Source organism: Heptranchias perlo, chromosome 22 (assembly GCF_035084215.1).
Source record: "Heptranchias perlo isolate sHepPer1 chromosome 22, sHepPer1.hap1, whole genome shotgun sequence".
Lineage (NCBI taxonomy): Eukaryota > Metazoa > Chordata > Chondrichthyes > Hexanchiformes > Hexanchidae > Heptranchias > Heptranchias perlo.
The window spans coordinates 37270402-37287953 of record NC_090346.1 but is presented as its reverse complement, the minus strand read 5'-3'; the positions used below and the strand labels follow the sequence as shown (position 1 = coordinate 37287953).

Below are 17552 nucleotides of genomic sequence, written 5' to 3'. Positions count from 1 at the left end.
GCGGACTGGACCAGGCATATGCGTCAATCAAACGAAGTGGCGGGGAGAGCGCACCATGGCAACGCGTTCGGGAGCGACAGTTGAGACGGTAAGGAACCGTAGCATCGAAGAGATTACATTTTTAATCACTTGTAAACAATTTTACAACACCAAGTTATAGTCCAGCAATTTTATTTTAAATTCACAAGCTTTCGGAGATTTTCTCCTTCCTCAGGCAAATGTTTCAAGAGCTCCTTGAAGCCTACGCATTTATACATATTGAACAATACATGGTGTTTACAGACTGCCCCTGCAACTGCCCGTTGCCAAGGCAATCACCGTGTTCAGACAGAGAGGTGTCACCTGCAGAACCCCCGAATACACATTCAACAAAAAAACAAACAGGGAAAAAAAAGAGAAAAAAAACACAGAGAGGCAGAAACATCCGGAAGGCAGAGAGAGCCAGCAAATGACCCATTATATTAAAAACAGATAACATTTGTTCGCTGGTGGGGTAACGTGTAGCGTGACATGAACCCAAGATCCCGGTTGAGGCCGTCCTCATGGGTGCGGAACTTGGCTATCAATTTCTGCTCGACGATTTTGCGTTGTCGTGTGTCTCGAAGGCCGCCTTGGAGTACGCTTACCCGAAGGTCGGTGGATGAATGTCCATGACTGCTGAAGTGTTCCCCGACTGGGAGGGAACCCTCCTGTTTGGCGATTGTTGCGCGGTGTCCGTTCATCCGTTGTCGCAGCGTCTGCATGGTCTCGCCAATGTACCATGCTCTGGGGCATCCTTTCCTGCAACGTATGAGGTAGACAACGTTGGCCGAGTCACAGGAGTATGAACCATGCACCTGGTGGGTGGTGTCATCTCGTGTGATGGTGGTATCTGTGTCGATGATCTGGCATGTCTTGCAGAGGTTACCGTGGCAGGGTTGTGTGGCGTCGTGGACGCTGTTCTCTTGAAAGCTAGGTAGTTTGCTGCGAACGATGGTCTGTTTGAGGTTGGGTGGCTGTTTAAAGGCGAGTAGTGGAGGTGTGGGGATGGCCATAGCGAGGTGTTTGTCCTCATTGATGACATGTTGAAGGCTGCGGAGAACATGGCGTAGTTTCTCCGCTCCGGGGAAGTACTGGACGACAAAGGGTACTCTGTTGGTTGCGTCCCGTGTTAGTCTCCTGAGGAGGTCTATGCGATTTTTTGCTGTGGCCCGTCGGAACTGTCGATCGATGAGTCGAGCGTCATATCCCGTTCTTACTAGGGCGTCTTTCAGCGTCTGTAGGTGTCCATCGCGTTCCTCCTCGTCTGAGCAGACCCTGTGTATTCGCAGGGCCTGTCCATAGGGGATGGCCTCTTTGACGTGGTTAGGGTGGAAGCTGGAAAAGTGGAGCATCGTGAGGTTGTCCGTGGGCTTGCGGTAGAGTGAGGTGCTGAGGTGCCCGTCTTTGATGGAGATTCGTGTGTCCAAGAAAGAAACTGATTCTGAGGAGTAGTCCATGGTGAGCTTGATGGTGGGATGGAACTTGTTGATGTTATCGTGTAGTCTCTTTAGTGATTCCTTGCCGTGGGTCCATAGAAAGAAAATGTCGTCGATGTATCTGGTGTATAGTGTTGGTTGGAGGTCTTGTGCAGTGAAGAAGTCCTGCTCGAACTTGTGCATGAAAATGTTGGCGTATTGGGGTGCGAATTTGGTCCCCATGGCTGTTCCGTGTGTTTGGGTAAAGAACTGGTTATCGAAGGTGAAGACATTGTGATCCAGGATGAAGCGGATGAGTTGTAGGATGGCTTCCGGAGATTGGCTGTTGTTGGTGTTGAGTATTGATGCTGTCGCAGCGATGCCGTCATCGTGGGGGATACTGGTGTATAGTGCCGAGACGTCCATCGTGGTGAGAAGTGTTCCTGGTTCAACTGGTCCGTGGGTACTGAGTTTTTGTAGGAAGTCTGTAGTGTCACGACAGAAGCTGGGGGTTCCCTGTACGATGGGTTTCAGGATGCCCTCGATGTATCCAGAGAGGTTCTCACACAGGGTTCCGTTGCCTGATACGATGGGACGTCCGGGTGTGTTGGCTTTGTGTATCTTTGGGAGGCAGTAGAAGTCTCCCACGCGGGGATTACGTGGGATGAGAATGCGTAGGATGCTTTGAAGGTCTGGATCGAAGGTCTTGATCAGTTTGTTGAGCTGGTGGGTGTGTTCTTTGGTCGGATCTGCGGGTAACCGTCTGTAGTGTTCCTGGTTGTCCAGTTGTCGGTATGCTTCTTTGCAATAGTCTGTTCTGTTCTGTATGACTATGGCTCCTCCTTTGTCCGCTGGTTTGATGACGATGTTGCGGTTGGTCTTGAGAGCGTTGATGGCGTTGCGTTGTGCTCGGGTGACATTCTGGACTGTCTTCTGAGTGCGGCTGATGAATCTGGCATTGACGCATTTCCTGACAGCTTGAGCATACATGTCCAGCTGAGGGCAGCGACCCTCCGGAGGAGTCCAGTTTGACTCTTTCCTCTTCGGTTGCTGTACCGCGGATCCCTCTGTCTGCTGTTCCGGATCGTCGATTGTCTCATTGGGTTCGCTGCTGAAATCTTGGGGTTTGTGGTAGAATTCCCGGAGCCTCATTCTCCTGATGAATTCCTCTGTGTCCGCCGCGAGACTAGTGGGGTCCATTTTGGTAGTGGGGCAGAAATTGAGCCCTCGGCTGAGAACTTCGATTTCGTCTGGTTGAAGGGTGTGGTCGGATAAATTGACAATAGACTTCCCTGTGGTTGCAACCGTGGTACCAGGGGAAGCTTGGTCGTTGCTGGTGGTGATGCCAAGTTTCTCAAGCTTCCTGCTCTTGGTTTTCATGTAGGCAGCGTAGTTCCGTTGCCTCGTCTGTTTGGCGGTATAACGTAGCTGGTCTGCTGTGTCCTGAGTACAGGTTGAGAGTATGGACTCTATCTTGGTTTCGAGGTTGTGGCGTCTGCTGTAGAGTTGGTGTATGAGATGGTTGCGGAGTGTGCGAGAGGTACGGCGGCAGAGTCTCTCAGCGTAATCCGAGTTGTATGTGGACTTGAGTGGGTTCGTGATCTGGAGTCCTTTCGGGATCTTGTCTGCTTTCTTGCAGCTCTGTAAAAACTTGATGTCTGTGTCTAAATGCGCGATCTTCTTGGATATCCTTTCCACTGTGAGCCGGCAGTTTGTGGTGTCGATGGTAGTCATGATGTGGAGATGCCGGTGATGGACTGGGGTTGACAATTGTAAACAATTTTACAACACCAAGTTATAGTCCAGCAATTTTATTTTAAATTCACAAGCTTTCGGAGATTTTCTCCTTCCTCAGGCAAATGTTTCAAGAGCTCCTTGAAGCCTACGCATTTATACATATTGAACAATACATGGTGTTTACAGACTGCCCCTGCAACTGCCCGTTGCCAAGGCAATCACCGTGTTCAGACAGATGAACGGATGAACGGACACCGCGCAACAATCGCCAAACAGGAGGGTTCCCTCCCAGTCGGGGAACACTTCAGCAGTCATGGACATTCATCCACCGACCTTCGGGTAAGCGTACTCCAAGGCGGCCTTCGAGACACACGACAACGCAAAATCGTCGAGCAGAAATTGATAGCCAAGTTCCGCACCCATGAGGACGGCCTCAACCGGGATCTTGGGTTCATGTCACGCTACACGTTACCCCACCAGCGAACAAATGTTATCTGTTTTTAATATAATGGGTCATTTGCTGGCTCTCTCTGCCTTCCGGATGTTTCTGCCTCTCTCTGTGTTTTTTTTCTCTGTTTTTTTTCCCTGTTTGTTTTTTTGTTGAATGTGTATTCGGGGGTTCTGCAGGTGACACCTCTCTGTCTGAACACGGTGATTGCCTTGGCAACGGGCAGTTGCAGGGGCAGTCTGTAAACACCATGTATTGTTCAATATGTATAAATGCGTAGGCTTCAAGGAGCTCTTGAAACATTTGCCTGAGGAAGGAGAAAATCTCCGAAAGCTTGTGAATTTAAAATAAAATTGCTGGACTATAACTTGGTGTTGTAAAATTGTTTACAATTGTCAACCCCAGTCCATCACCGGCATCTCCACATCATTTTTAATCACCACTTTGTAGAGGAAACAGAGAAAGCGAGCCTGAAGAGGGGGCGTACTGAATAACGTGGACTCCTCTTCCTCCTTTAATAAACTCCTTAAAATCTACCTCTTTGACTAAGCTTTTGGTCACCTGCCCTAATGGCACCTTATGTAGCTCGGTGTCAAATTTTGCTTGAAAATCGTTCCCAGTGAAGCGACTTGGGACGTTTTACTACTTCAGAGGCACTATACAAATGCAAGTTGTTGTTGACTAAACCCCCGTAACTGCACATTAGGGTTGACAACCCGTCAGGATTGCCCTGGAGTCTCCAAAAATTAAAGACTAATCTCCCTGACACTGCTGCCAGCAACCTAGGAGAAAAATCAGAGGGGCAATAAAAAAAAATTCTTTGTACACTTTTGATTGCTAGTTATTAAAATGTTGGGGGTGGGGGGGGGGGAAGGCTGTTTGACTGACAGTCAAGAATCATCCAATCTAGTCAAGGAGAGTCTTATTTGCTTTCCGATTGGCTGGGAAGATGGACATGTTGGGCGACCAACGGCAGGAGTGTGGGGCAGTTGGCGGCAAGAGGTGATGTGATGACACCTCCAGGAATATATCGAAGCGAGGTTTGGCAACCCTGCTGCACATTCACACTCAGCTAGAGAAAACACCTGTAACAGAGAAACAGCGACCAATGATTGTGAACTCAAGTACATGGTCCCCCTGGTTACAAATAGTTCTACATTTAGATTTTTTTTAAGTGCTCGTTAAGATGAGGCGTTCATGCCTAGGAATAAAATCCTATTACATTATTTAAATTATTAATAAATTATATCTTAGTTATTAGTGTCACTGTAGGGTTGCCAAGTCGAGTTGGACATATTCCTGGAGGTTTCATCACATGACCTCCCACCTCCAACCACCCTGCCCAGTCAAGCAAATTTCCTCCCCATTGCCAATATTTTTATAACTAATAAATGCAAGTATTAAAAGAAAATGAAAATATTTTTTTTAATGCTCATGATTTTTTTTGTAGGTTACTTGCAGGCTGTGTCCAGAAGATTAATCTTTAATTCCTGGTGAATCAAGCACAGTCCTGGAGGGTTGCCAACCTTAGGATTCAGTAGCAAGTCCTCCCAGGTCAGGTGTAGTATAGGTAGATGCGGATTAAACCTCTACTCTGTACCTACAATGTGCCTCATCCTCAACCTAAAGACAGCACCCTGCACCGCACTAGTGTGATATCTTCCCAAAGCTGCTATTTTATGGGCTGAATGACATTACCACTTTAGCAAACTTAGGGATAGATTTGTGCTGTTAGCCCATGCCTACCAGGAACTGATTTTATGCTGCCCAGATTCATTTGATGTAGGACCCTTACGGCCAGCAGATAAAGAAAGCTTTCATCCCATTAGTATGGGCTGGATTTAAACCAAGCTCCCAGCAGTAAAAGGCTAGTGTGTAACCAACTGCATCTCCAAATTAGTTATCTTTAATGTTGATGACTCCTGCTTTTGGGTGAGAGATCAAAGTAAATTAATATTGTCTAGGCATAAAATTCAAATTGGATTGAGGAAAAGGAGAATTTCAGAAGGGATCACTCCCCCACCCCTCCGAATTATGCAGCTGCAGCACCTGATGCAGCGTTGATGGTCACACCATCCAAACATTGTAATGCTTATCACTCGGTCCCATCTTCACCTTTCCCCTTACTGCTCTTGCAGACTTCCTTATTTGAGTACCTCACTTTTATCCACTTCATATTCCTGGTCACCTACCACCCCTTAAGCCCCGTGGCAACTTCCTCACTGTGATCTCCTCCCTAAGCCTTTACACTGAGCAACTCCTCATCCTTAGTAATTTTAATTTACACCTAAATTCCCCTAGCCCCTCTTCTCAAATTCTCTGTCCTCACTCAACCTCACCCTTCACATAAACACTCATGGCCACCCCTTCACCATTACCATCCGACACTGCTTCATCATTGTCAAGGTCTCGATCACTGATAAGGCTATCCTCAGACCATATACTCTTCTCCCTGTTTATCTTCAACCCCACTACCTCACCTTCTACTCCTTGTAATCCCTCCCCTTCTGCTGTTTCCTCACAAACTCACTTCCTTTTCTTGCCTCCCCACCACCCATCATATTAATACTGCCTTTATTGGCATGTTCCACAGCTCTCCCACTTCCATCTTTGATGCCTTCATCCCTACCAAATAACTCACCGTTTCCCACATCTGTTGCTTCCTGGTAAAGCTCCCACCTTTGCACCCTAAATTTTGAGGGCTGCAGACTTAAGCACACTTGGTGCATGAGTGGTCTTGTCATCCACTGCCACTACCTTGTCTCCCTCTCCAAGACCAGATCCCCCTCCTACTGGGGATCATCCTGCAAAGTAAGAACCAGCCACTATTTGTTTTCTCCATGACAAACCACCTCCTCAAACCTCTTCCCCTGCAACCTCAGTCCTCAATTCAAACACCAAGATTGGGGAGATTACCGATTTCTTTTGACCCTGAGATCAAGACCATCTGCACAGCTGTCTCAGTTGCCAGATTCCCCATCTCTACTCTCCCCCTCTGACCACTTCAACACTCACTGACCCAGCAGTCTACACTTTCTTCCCAGCATAGCCAACTCATCTCTTCCAAGAGACCCACCTCCTCCCTCAATTCCTTTTCTGGCCCGAATGCTTACTGACATCGTAAAAGGCTCCCTTTGCTCAGGTACTGTCCCTCCTTTTCAAAGCTGCTATCATCCCCCTCCTCAAAAAACTTGTTTATCCTCTCCAACTACCGCCCCACCTCTAACCTGTAAATCTCATATGAAGGTGGGTTTTTTTGGTACAGTGCTCTAAATACTTCAGTTAGTCCTAGTCACTTCAATATTTACAAGTCAAATTATTTTTAAATAGCATTATGTAAAATAACCTCCTATTTAAAGTCCTTGAATGTGTTGTCGCTGCCCTGCTCAATGTCCACCTTTGTTCGAATCCCTTCAATCTGGCTTCCACTCTGTTTGAGAACGTCCTCGTCAAAGTCACCAACCATATCCTCTGAGACTATAGTGCATTAACCCTCTTTGACATCTTTGTGGCATTCAACCCAATTGACCATGCCATCCACTTCCACCTCTCAATGGGACTGCCCTTGTTTGGTTTTATTCCTACCTGTCTTAGCACAGTCAGTGCATCTCCAGCAAAGGCTTTGTCATCCCCGGCCCTGCAAAAACACCTCTGGTGTTTCCTCAGGATCTATCATTAGCTCCCTCCTCTTTCTTCTCCTTGCCCTTTTTGGTGGTAGTTGTTGTGTGGCTGGGAGTGCTGTTGAAATGAGTTTGTTAAGTTGAGCCCAGTTCTCTACCCTTATCAAACTGACAACTAGGAGGAGTACCAGAGCAACCTGATGAAGACTTACTCTCCCTGAATATGGGGAAGCATCAACTGGCATTCAGTACCTCCCCATGAAAACAGCTGATGCTGGTAATTTAGCATGTACGGATTTGGCCTCCATCCCCTCTCAAATGGTACTCATGCTCTGTTTCTTTCTTTTTCCTTTACTTTTTCTACATTTTGCCTACTCATTCAGTTTTTCAATACATTTCACAGAAATCTCCTCACACAAAAGGATTGGCTACTTGCAAACAGATCCACAATCAGTTTGCTGCAACCTTGATTTACAGTTTTAGAAAAGTTTGTATAAATAGATTGGGATGCTAACTGTAGACTCTTTGGAGGTTTGGGTTTGGCTTAGGCTTAATATCGATTAAAAGTTTCATTTTTTTTTGTAAATGTTTTCATAAAATAGCTTATTTGTAGCGGTTTCTAACAGATTCAGAAAAAGGAACAACCCCTTGTGTAACAGAATGAGTGTACAAATGTAACAATTTTGTTCTATTTATTGACAAATTGTGATAATGAAGTACAAACAACTGTGAGATGGTCAGTCAGTAAACTTTAGGAAATTGAACCAAACACAGTAACTACAAAAACCTTAATTGACAAAAAAAATCAAAGAACTTATTTTCCTCTTGGTGGTGAGGAATATACCCCACAGATTAACAGCAGTCTGCATTCCTGCGGCACTTCTGCAACTTGTAACAACTTGTATACGGTGATTACTGTCCCTTCTCCCACGTTATTTACCATTTAATGTAACTATCATATTACTACAGCTACAAAGATTATAACTAAATTCAAAAACACTGCATTAATGCTGCAATGAGAAACAAAAGACAAAAACATTCATTTTCAATTATCTCCTCCAACAGCAGAAATACTGTAAATAAAAAAAAGTTTACATTAGTTTTTAAAAAAAATATCTGATCCGAAATATTTTCATTGGGATTATTTTGCTACAAATGAGATGTTTTTGGTATTAACTCTTCAACAACTGTGCAGGTTTACAACACTACTGTAGTATAATAATTTAGAGGTGCAAATATCATTGTCAGCATAGAGAAAAACAAGATACCAGCAGAAGTCATATATTAATGTGTGCACACAGATCCAGAAACAAAATTGTAGGCCCACATTGTTTGGTTAGTACACAAAAAGTCAGAAAGCTGCTAAAAGCTATGTTATTATCCTCAGAATAATTATCATTTTTTTCCCAAATGAAGGTTATACTCCACATATCATGAATGATGCAAGTCTTTAACCTCACCCATGGCATGTGCAGCATAAACATTTGACTGTTTGCAAGTGGATACTAAAGCCCAATAAAAGTGTGCCGAAAGGATACCCGAAATCGACCATACCACAGCCTGTAAGCTTGATGGGTGTTATGAATTTTGCATCTGCCTTAGATACTCTCTCGGGTGCTGGTCACTCTCATAAGTGGGCCAAGCATCCTACATTTAGTAGTGTGCCTGTACTGCCCACACCAGTTAGACAATATCATATAGTTCAGATCTAGGTTATATCATATCTTTTGCACATGCCCTCGTGTACTTCCTCAATCTCTCCGTAGGCAGACTGAGAAATACTAGTTGGATGAGGCCTAATACGAATCATTAAGCTGCGTTATTTTACAGACAGCAAGTAAACATACCAAGTAACAGTCAAAACGAAACCCACTTCCTTCACTCAATCCTACTTTTCTCCTTGAAAAATGAGAAAAATAAACGACGTACTCTATTCCCTGTTGTGGACTTGTTTTTTGGCATTACCTTTCTTTCTAGGCAAATTCTAACTGCAAAAATTGATCTCCTTCATTTTAGCTTCCAGCTCCAGCCTTAGGCCTATCTTGTTTCTAACCTGACTAACTGCCCAAGTGTCTCTCTTCTTCCATATTCTCTCAATATTCACAGGATATGAAATGGTGAGGCTTCCAACTCCTTCTCCTTTCAGGGATTCACCAATAGGCCGGTCAACCAAACTGACTATCCCCTTTCCTCTTCTCAGCAGACACCTCATGGTGGGCTCAAATGAATAGAAATATCCATCATGTGGTCGTTTTGTTAAGTCTTCGGAGACAACATTCATTCATTCTCGGGACGTAGGCTCAAGTCTGGCATTTATTGTCCATCCCTAGTTGCCCTGAGAAGATGAAACCTTCTTATCGAACTGGTGCACTTCAGCGAGTCAACCATGTTGGTGTGGGACTGGAGTCACATAAAGGCCAGACCGGGTAAGGTTTCCTTCCCTAAAGGACAATAGTGAACTAGTTGGGTCACTTTACTGACACCAGCTTCTGATTTCCAGGTTTCTTTTCAAAACTGAATTCAAATTTTTAAACTGCCATGGTGGAATTTGAACTCACGTTCTCTGGATTACTAGCCCAGTAATATAACCACTACACTTTCGTTCCCCACATATAATGGATTGCTTAATACCTCTGGTCATTGTAGACACTTTTTTTGAAGCCCTTAAACAAAACTAATTTCCAAATCCTCTGAAAAAAAAATCAAAAATCCAAAGTATGACAATGGTCCTGATGGCCTTTTTTCACTTACTGCATATTCTTTTCGTAAGGTTCTTCTGGTACTTGTAAAGTTCCACCACATTTTTATTTGGCTCATTGAAGGAATCTCATGATTTTTAGCCTGGAGGTCTACAAGGAGACCTGACACGAAAAGCCAAGGAGGAATTTGGAGCTATATAGCCTGAGCAGAAAACACAGATCTAAGGAATGCACTAGCCTCTGCTGCAGTAAAACAGTCCATGGGAATTCCTCCACATGTACTAAAATAGGAGGAGTAGATAAACAAATAATTTTAAAAATAATTTGATACTAAACTGCAGCCAAAGTGCATTACCTTGTTTTTCCATTAGATGCAAGCTTTTACCCAATGAGGCTCTTGCTATAGTCACCCAATTCCACTGCTTCCAGTATATCCTACGTAGGTAAAAGTGACAAATTAATATCGCAGCTCAATAAAATCAACACAGCTTCTTTATGATCATAGGAGTCCCAGCACAGGCTGAAACTCAGATCTGCACAGGGATTAGGCAAACTCCAGGGTATGTGCTTGTCAATTTTGTGCCTGATTCCTAAATTCAACATCTCTCTTCCTTTTAGGCCCATTTGTGCCATTCAACTTTCACAGACCAAGAACAAAGGTAGTTTTGTAAGTGACTGGGATAACTCACTCTCCTATTTATGTTCCTTTTGGCTCTAGCACTCCAGGTCAGAGTGCTGTGTTCAGAAATGTCTCATTTTTAAGAAATGTGTCACATTAAGAGAGGGAAAGTGTGTTTCTGCAAACATGTCTTTTGCCAGTTGAATAAGGAGTGGTGTAGCTGTCTCTTCTCGCAAACCTGTCATCTGATTGTTGAATTGTCTGTCCCCAAAACACAGCTGTTGTTTAAGGAGGATGGATTCATTTAGTTCTGAATGTTTACAAACATGGCTTCTGTTCGTTGAGAATGAATTGGTTCACCGTGGAAATTGGATTACCATGGAAATTTCCACAGAAGTTCATGAACAACTGTCCAGCGAGAGGTTGATGTCGAGGAACAGCCAAAGAGGGAAAACACGTTGGGGAAAAAGGTAAAACAATGCACAGAAACATTTTATTTATATGTGATTTATATCAGCAATACTTTTTCACCTATTCTACACGACTGGTGCATCAGGCAAGAAGGGTGCAGATTTCTTATGTACTGCCTCTATTCCAGCTATAGCATAAGTAAGCAGGATAAAGATTCCCTACATCCTATCTCCGTTCCAGCAAGGAAGTGTGATGCAGTTTCCTCATATCCTATCTGAATAGGATTTTAGGGAATTAAATAGTACTAGTTGATCTCCTGTGACATTGACTTAAGTCAAGAAGGAGTAAAAGGTGGAGAATAATTGGACCAGGGATGAGGTAAAATTGCAAAGATAGGAGGCAAGAATGAGGCTATGGGGAAAGATACGCAGGCAGGATAAGTGAAGTGGGAGGAGGTAGTACAGGGTGGGGCAGGGTAGAGGCTGGCAGGGTGGGGAAAGAAGACAGTAAGGCAGAGTTAGAGGTTAGTGGAGGGGGAGAGTAAAGTATGGCGAGAGGATAACAGAGGAGAGTCAGAGGTCTGTGGGGGAGGAGGGAAGAGGATTGAAGGTCACCTGAGGTGGTCCACCAATGCCTCGATTTTAAAATTCTCAAACTCATGTTCAAATCCCTCCAGGGCCTCACCCCTCCCTACCTCTGTAACCTCCTCCAACCCTACAACTCTCTGAGAACTCTGCATTCCTCTAACTCCCTTTGCATCACCATTGGCAGCTGTGCCTACAGCTGCCTAGGCCCTAAGCTCTGGATTCACTCCCTAAACCTCTCCGCCTCTTCTCCTTTAAGATGCTCTTTAAAACTTGCCTCTTTGATCAAGATTTTAGTCACCCATCCTAAAATCTCCTTCTTTGGCTCAGTGTTAATTTTTGTCTGATTATGCTCCTGTGAAGCACCTTGAAACATTTTACTATGTTAAAGGTGCTATTGTTGTTGTTGTTGTTCACCAGGGAAAATTAATTAAAGATTGGGGCTTCGCCAAGGAAAATTAAATAAAGAATTGGTCCATCACTGGTGACAATTACTTAAATACAAGGCTGTGGAGAGGCCGATCAATAGGGATGGAGAGAAGCAGCAAAGACCATAATTTTATTCTCACTGGCCACCACAGCGCTATCAGGGGCAGGGCCAGCGAGAGACAGGGCTGCAGTATTGCAAGACCAGTGAGGTGGGCAGGTAAGCAGCCAGCAGTGGCAGGTAGAATGGCTCAGCTTCTGAGGCTGCCATTCAAAAAATGCCAGGGGAAAGAGAGGCACAGCAGCAATAGCAATACTGCCACTAAACAGAAGGGGCTGGCAAATGGAGCTGAACCCACACTACTCAACAAAAAAGGGGGTGAGGGGAAACACAGAAACACCAATTTCTGTGTGGCACCGACCTGAGTATAATAGACTTGGTTTAGCAAGAATTCTGCTGTTCTTGGGGAATTACACTACTACAGCGCCACTCTGTGGTGAATTGTAAGTACTGCAGTTACAATTGCCATAATGCTACACTCACAGCACCACCTACTGGTACAATACCACTAGAATGTTGAAACCCGTCACCGTTTTTAATATATATTAGGTAGTATCTTCCAACATTGTCCTTTTACCTCTAGGTCTTGGTTTTGAATACAACCTAAACTGATCAGTCTCTCTCTGCTGGCTATATAAAATTATATTGGTAGTCTCAAGCCAGAGGCCGTGGCACTAACCGACATAATCATGATCAGAGTGTGAACGGGAAATGCAACACTACTGAGGGAAGACTTACCTTTCTGAGGTAGGGGTTAAGGCATTGTACATTGCTGATGTGATATTGAAGAATTTCATCCTGCATCTTAACCCTTGATGTACCCAACCTGGGAGTGCTTGGATTTTGGACAGTTGGAAAAGAAAGTGAGAAAATGACCCATTCACTAGCACCACTACTGGCACGGTCATCATTTACTATGATTGATTCGTAGAAAATTAAATGTAAAAATGGAGGCATATTTAATCATGGCCTTCAAAAGGGAACTGGATAAGTACTTGAAAAGAAAAAGATTGCAGGGCTACGGGGATAGGGTGGATGAGTGGGACTAGCTGGATTGCTCTTGCGTAGAGCCAGCACAGACTTGATGGGCCAAATGGCCTCCTACCGTGCTGTAACATTTCTATGATTCTATAACATTTTTAAATCATTAATTTAGCATAAACAGATGGTCAATGCCATTAAGTACATCAGGCAGTTCAAGCAGATGACCTTTCAAATCCTGAACAAATGGTCACAAATTTGATACCTTGAGCACACTCGAATTTGCATACTTACACTTCAGCAAGGTTAAGAGTAAGAGTGCACTCAGACATAACATACGGGAAGTTGGAAGACTGTGATGCGGAGTTGAAAATTGACTGTCCAGCTGATCACATCTGAGCCACACCAAGTGCTGGCACATCACCATAGCTTTGATGGTAGTTATGGACAAGCCAAGAATCAGACATGTCTTCTTGCTCTTCCAACCTGAGAAGGATATGTGACTGTGGTTACACTCTCCCTGGTCATCTCACTTAAAGAGACTATAGGGTGGAAATGAACCAAAGTTACACTGGTGCAGTTAGGGATGTTCTTCTAAGGTTGGAATTCAGGTACATTGATGGGGCAAAGTAGAGAGAGCTTTACTTTGCACCTAATGTACTATGCTTGACCTGGACATGCTTGATGCTGACACCGTGTACCCTAAATGGAAAATATTCTACTTCCTGGGACTAACATCCCTCATTAGAAGTACAAAAACTTCACACACAGTCATTAAATAAAATGAGCTGATAGCAATCACAAGTTCTGCATCTTTCACATCATAAAACAATCACTGTAATGTACTATTTTCAGACAGATATGCCATAAGTCTGTCCACTGTGTTAATGGTTTCATACAACTTACCCACAATAACCAACAGGGAAAAGTTGTTCTTTCTAGTTGGCCGATCGTATTACACTTGAATTTATTTGAATTTTATTCTAAAGACAGTAAAACCCAGACAAAGGGTACAGTTTATCTGAGAAGGACCCATATGTCATACCTGGATCTGTTCCAAGACATCTCGCTGCATTTCCACAGTTTTGTGATAAACATCATGGTCAGAGCTGTTGTACATTACCGCATTCTGGAACATCAGCATGATATCCCGCTGGAATTCTGCTGTTGTGTGAATCAGCCCTTTTCTGATGTTTCTCTTTATATTGGATAAATCCATAGGTCTGTAATAAACAAATGCAACAATAATTGGCTGCAAGATAGACAACTGAAGGTCACAGGTGATGACTTAAGTAGAACAATTGTTGGCTGCAAACATTATTTTGTGATGGTGCACAGAGACTTCCTTATCCTAAACCAGAAGGATATTAACTGAAGAGTGCTAGTTTGTGGGAAAGTTTCAAGAAATCACTCTCAACAGAAAGGTAAATAACTATTGTATACTGCCATAACATAACATTTTATTTTAAGTTAACTTCGTTGGCGACTTGTGTGCTTGAAATTGTTTATTCAAATGATGTCCCTGGTTGAAAGAGTACAATCAAAGCTCCTCTGCTGACCAAGAGTATCCTTCAAATTCAGGAAACAGTACCCTGATTGTTAAGCAACAATTAAAGATGAATGTACAAAGCTGCTCATGCTTGCCTTCCAGCCACATTGTGTTAATGATGCCCACTATAAAGGTAGCGTTGAGTGTGTATATGCTGGTTTACAATATATTAAAAATATAATCAAAGTTCTGATGAAAGGTTACACTAAAATGTTAACTTATATGTTCTCTCCACAGGTGCTGATTGATTTGCTGAGTGTTTCCAGCATTTTTGCTTTTGAATATATCGAGAGGTTCATATGATAACAAAAACCTCGAAACAGAAACTGAAGCATTTTGCAGTCATCTAAATCCTAACATAGCAAATGGTTTTACATTACATGGAGAATGGCTTCAAAATTAACCTAGTGTTAAGTGCAGTCTTAAATCACAACCTAATATCCTGTGAGGTCTTACCAAGTAATGATGCTCATTCATCAATGCTCTAATCATCAACATCAAAAAAGTTGACAAAAAGAAAATTTACTTTCTACAACACACACTTAGCACATGTATTAACTCTAGTACAAAGTATTTTGACTCCCTAACAGTAGTACAGATGTGATGTATTTTCAAGAAAGAATCTGGCTTCAATAGTGCTACTTAGAGCAGGGGTATGCAAGATTTAGATATTCTATGGAGCCTTTGGGGCCACACAAAGTTTCATTCGTGTTTCCATTAATTTGCAATTCTACTGCTACCCTAGACAACGTGTACCAATGCAACAAAGCCACATCAACCTCACCAATAACGCCGTAGGTGAAATGTGGTATCTCCTGGAACCAGACCTTTAACCAAGAAGCAATCAGCACCAAACTGCCGGTAGTGGAAAAGTGATGATGGTACTCATTTTTTTTGCCAAATGATTGTTCCAGACAATGAGACTTGGGAAGGATCAATCTTTTTTGCAATGTAGTGCTGCATTATCCAGGTTACAGATGCCTTGTTTTGACATGCTAGAGAATACATCAATATCAATGTCGACCTGCAGCAGCAGTACCAGAAGAGGCAGATAGGGTTTTTTCCCAAAATTTGGGATTCTCAGGGAATAGATGCCATTCATTGAACCCATTTTGCCATTCAAGTTTCTGTGCAACATCTGTTTTTTTATTGATATGGGGCTAATCAACAGAAAAAGATACCACTCAAACGTCCAAAAGGTGCATGTGTGAATGCATAATTTCCAGAGTGCAGACAATGCCCATATCTTCGGATATCACATATTCTCCACTAATTCCAGGGTGCAGGCAAGGGTTGGCTCCTCAGAAATATGGATCACCTGCTCAGCATGTAAGTCATGACGCTGCTACCCAACCCCTGGACCTGCCCTAGCAGTCAGCATATGACACACATTTGAGAGGGTGCGACGTGAATGAGTAGATATTTTGGCAAGGTGAAACAAAAGTTCCAATGTTTGGACCCTCACCATGGTTACACTACAACATGAGCCAGAAAGAGACATATATGTGTTTGTGGAAGATGAACAGCAACAAGGATGAGATGAAAAGAGGAACTGCAAAAGTTCAGAACCACTCAGAAAACAACAATCTGATTGAACCACTCTTTAGGGGTTATCTTCATTGGATTTTCTTTTAAATAAACAACCATTCCTCAGAAGTTTTGTATGTGAAAGCTTTCAAGCCCAAAGTAAATAATAACTAAAGTTTACGGTGATGTGTTGTATTTTTATTGAAAAGAATAGTGAAGGTGTGTGTTTAACACGATGTGCCACTGTGCTTACTTCTTGTGGTATGTAAATTAGTGCAATATGTTATTTCTTCTCAGCTTGGCTTAGTTGGTAGCTCTCTTGCCTCTGAGCCAAAAGGTTATGGGTTGAAGTGCCACTCCAGAACTGAACACATAATCTAGGCTGACACTTCAGCGTAGTACTGAGGGAGTGCGCTACATTGTTGAAGGTGCCATCCTTTGGGTGAAATGTTAAACCAAGGCCTTTCTGCCTGTTCTATTTGTTCAAGTGGGTATAAAAAATTCTATGATACTATTTCCAGAAGGACAGGGAGCTCTCCCAATGTCCTGGTCAATATTCCAACCTCAACCAACATCAAATAAATAAATTGGTCATTCATCTCATTTGCTGTATATGGGATATTGTGTGAAAATTTGTTGTCGCATGCGCCCACATAACAATAGTAATTTCATTTCAAATAATAATTCACTGGATGTGAATTGCCTTAAGATGTCCTAAGAGATATAAGGTGCTACATAGATACAAGTTCTTTCTTGCTATTCCTACATGATGTGTTACTGTAAGGAGTACAAGTGGAGGCTTTCTGAGAGATCTGCTGTGGACCTGCCTGTGATTCAGCCGGTCACTTATTTTGATGTGTGGTAGGCCCAGATAGTCCTGCCTCAAATAGTTTGTCCTCTTCCAGCTGTGTGGGCTTGCTTGTTTTCCAAAGGGTTGTCCTATCACTTGTCTAGAGGCAATTACATACTAGTGATGACTTGAAAGCCACCTGCCTGTTCCTATACATCTAGCTGCACGTTTCAGCTAGAGGCTGAATCTTCAGGTAGGCCATTGCTTTGTTTTGGGTACAAAGTATTGTGCTGCCATGAGGCCTCTGAATTCCTCATTCATGGTTCTCTTGAGTCTGTTGCTAAGTATGTTGAAGCTGGCCATTATCATGTAATGGAGTGCATACTTCAGCATCATTAGTGAGTGCATGCTGCAACTGTGCTTGCTACTAATGTACCTGACGTCTCCCCTTCACTGATACTGCTCAACACTCTGCTGAGCCCTTGCTGCACAATATTGTCCAACTGTGTACTAATTGCTTCTTAATGAAATTCAAGGAGATAAGTGACCAGTGCAACTCTTCATGCTCCATAGCTGTCTGCATGAAGTCTGAATCATGAAGTGACTCAATAGGGCCTATGGCAATGCTGTGCTTCTACTCAGCAACAGCCAATACTACTTCAGC

At 43.2% G+C, this 17552-nt stretch overlaps 1 protein-coding gene and 1 long non-coding RNA gene across 5 annotated transcripts in view; one reads left to right on the top strand and one right to left on the bottom strand.

The window, feature by feature from the left end:
* Nucleotides 1-20: 20 nt before the first annotated feature.
* Nucleotides 21-16701, top strand: LOC137340661 (uncharacterized). Of its 4 annotated transcripts, none has more exons than XR_010966848.1 (7): nt 22-88; nt 5072-5175; nt 10559-10599; nt 10838-11029; nt 12625-12788; nt 14244-14446; nt 14809-16701. It is a non-coding gene; the product is annotated as an uncharacterized lncRNA (long non-coding RNA). The 4 variants fall into 4 exon arrangements; XR_010966847.1 differs by having other exon boundaries at nt 10559-10607; XR_010966849.1 differs by lacking the exon at nt 10559-10599.
* LOC137340660 (bromodomain-containing protein 8-like) overlaps nt 10287-17552 on the bottom strand; it is an 86132-nt gene continuing 78866 nt past the window's right edge. The window contains exons 28-29 of the mRNA XM_068003286.1: nt 14068-14245; nt 10287-10375 (exon numbers count right to left, since the gene is read on the bottom strand). Of these exons, the coding sequence (XP_067859387.1) occupies nt 10322-10375; nt 14068-14245 (232 nt within the window). The 3' untranslated portion in view covers nt 10287-10321. The remainder of the gene's footprint in view (nt 10376-14067; nt 14246-17552) is intronic.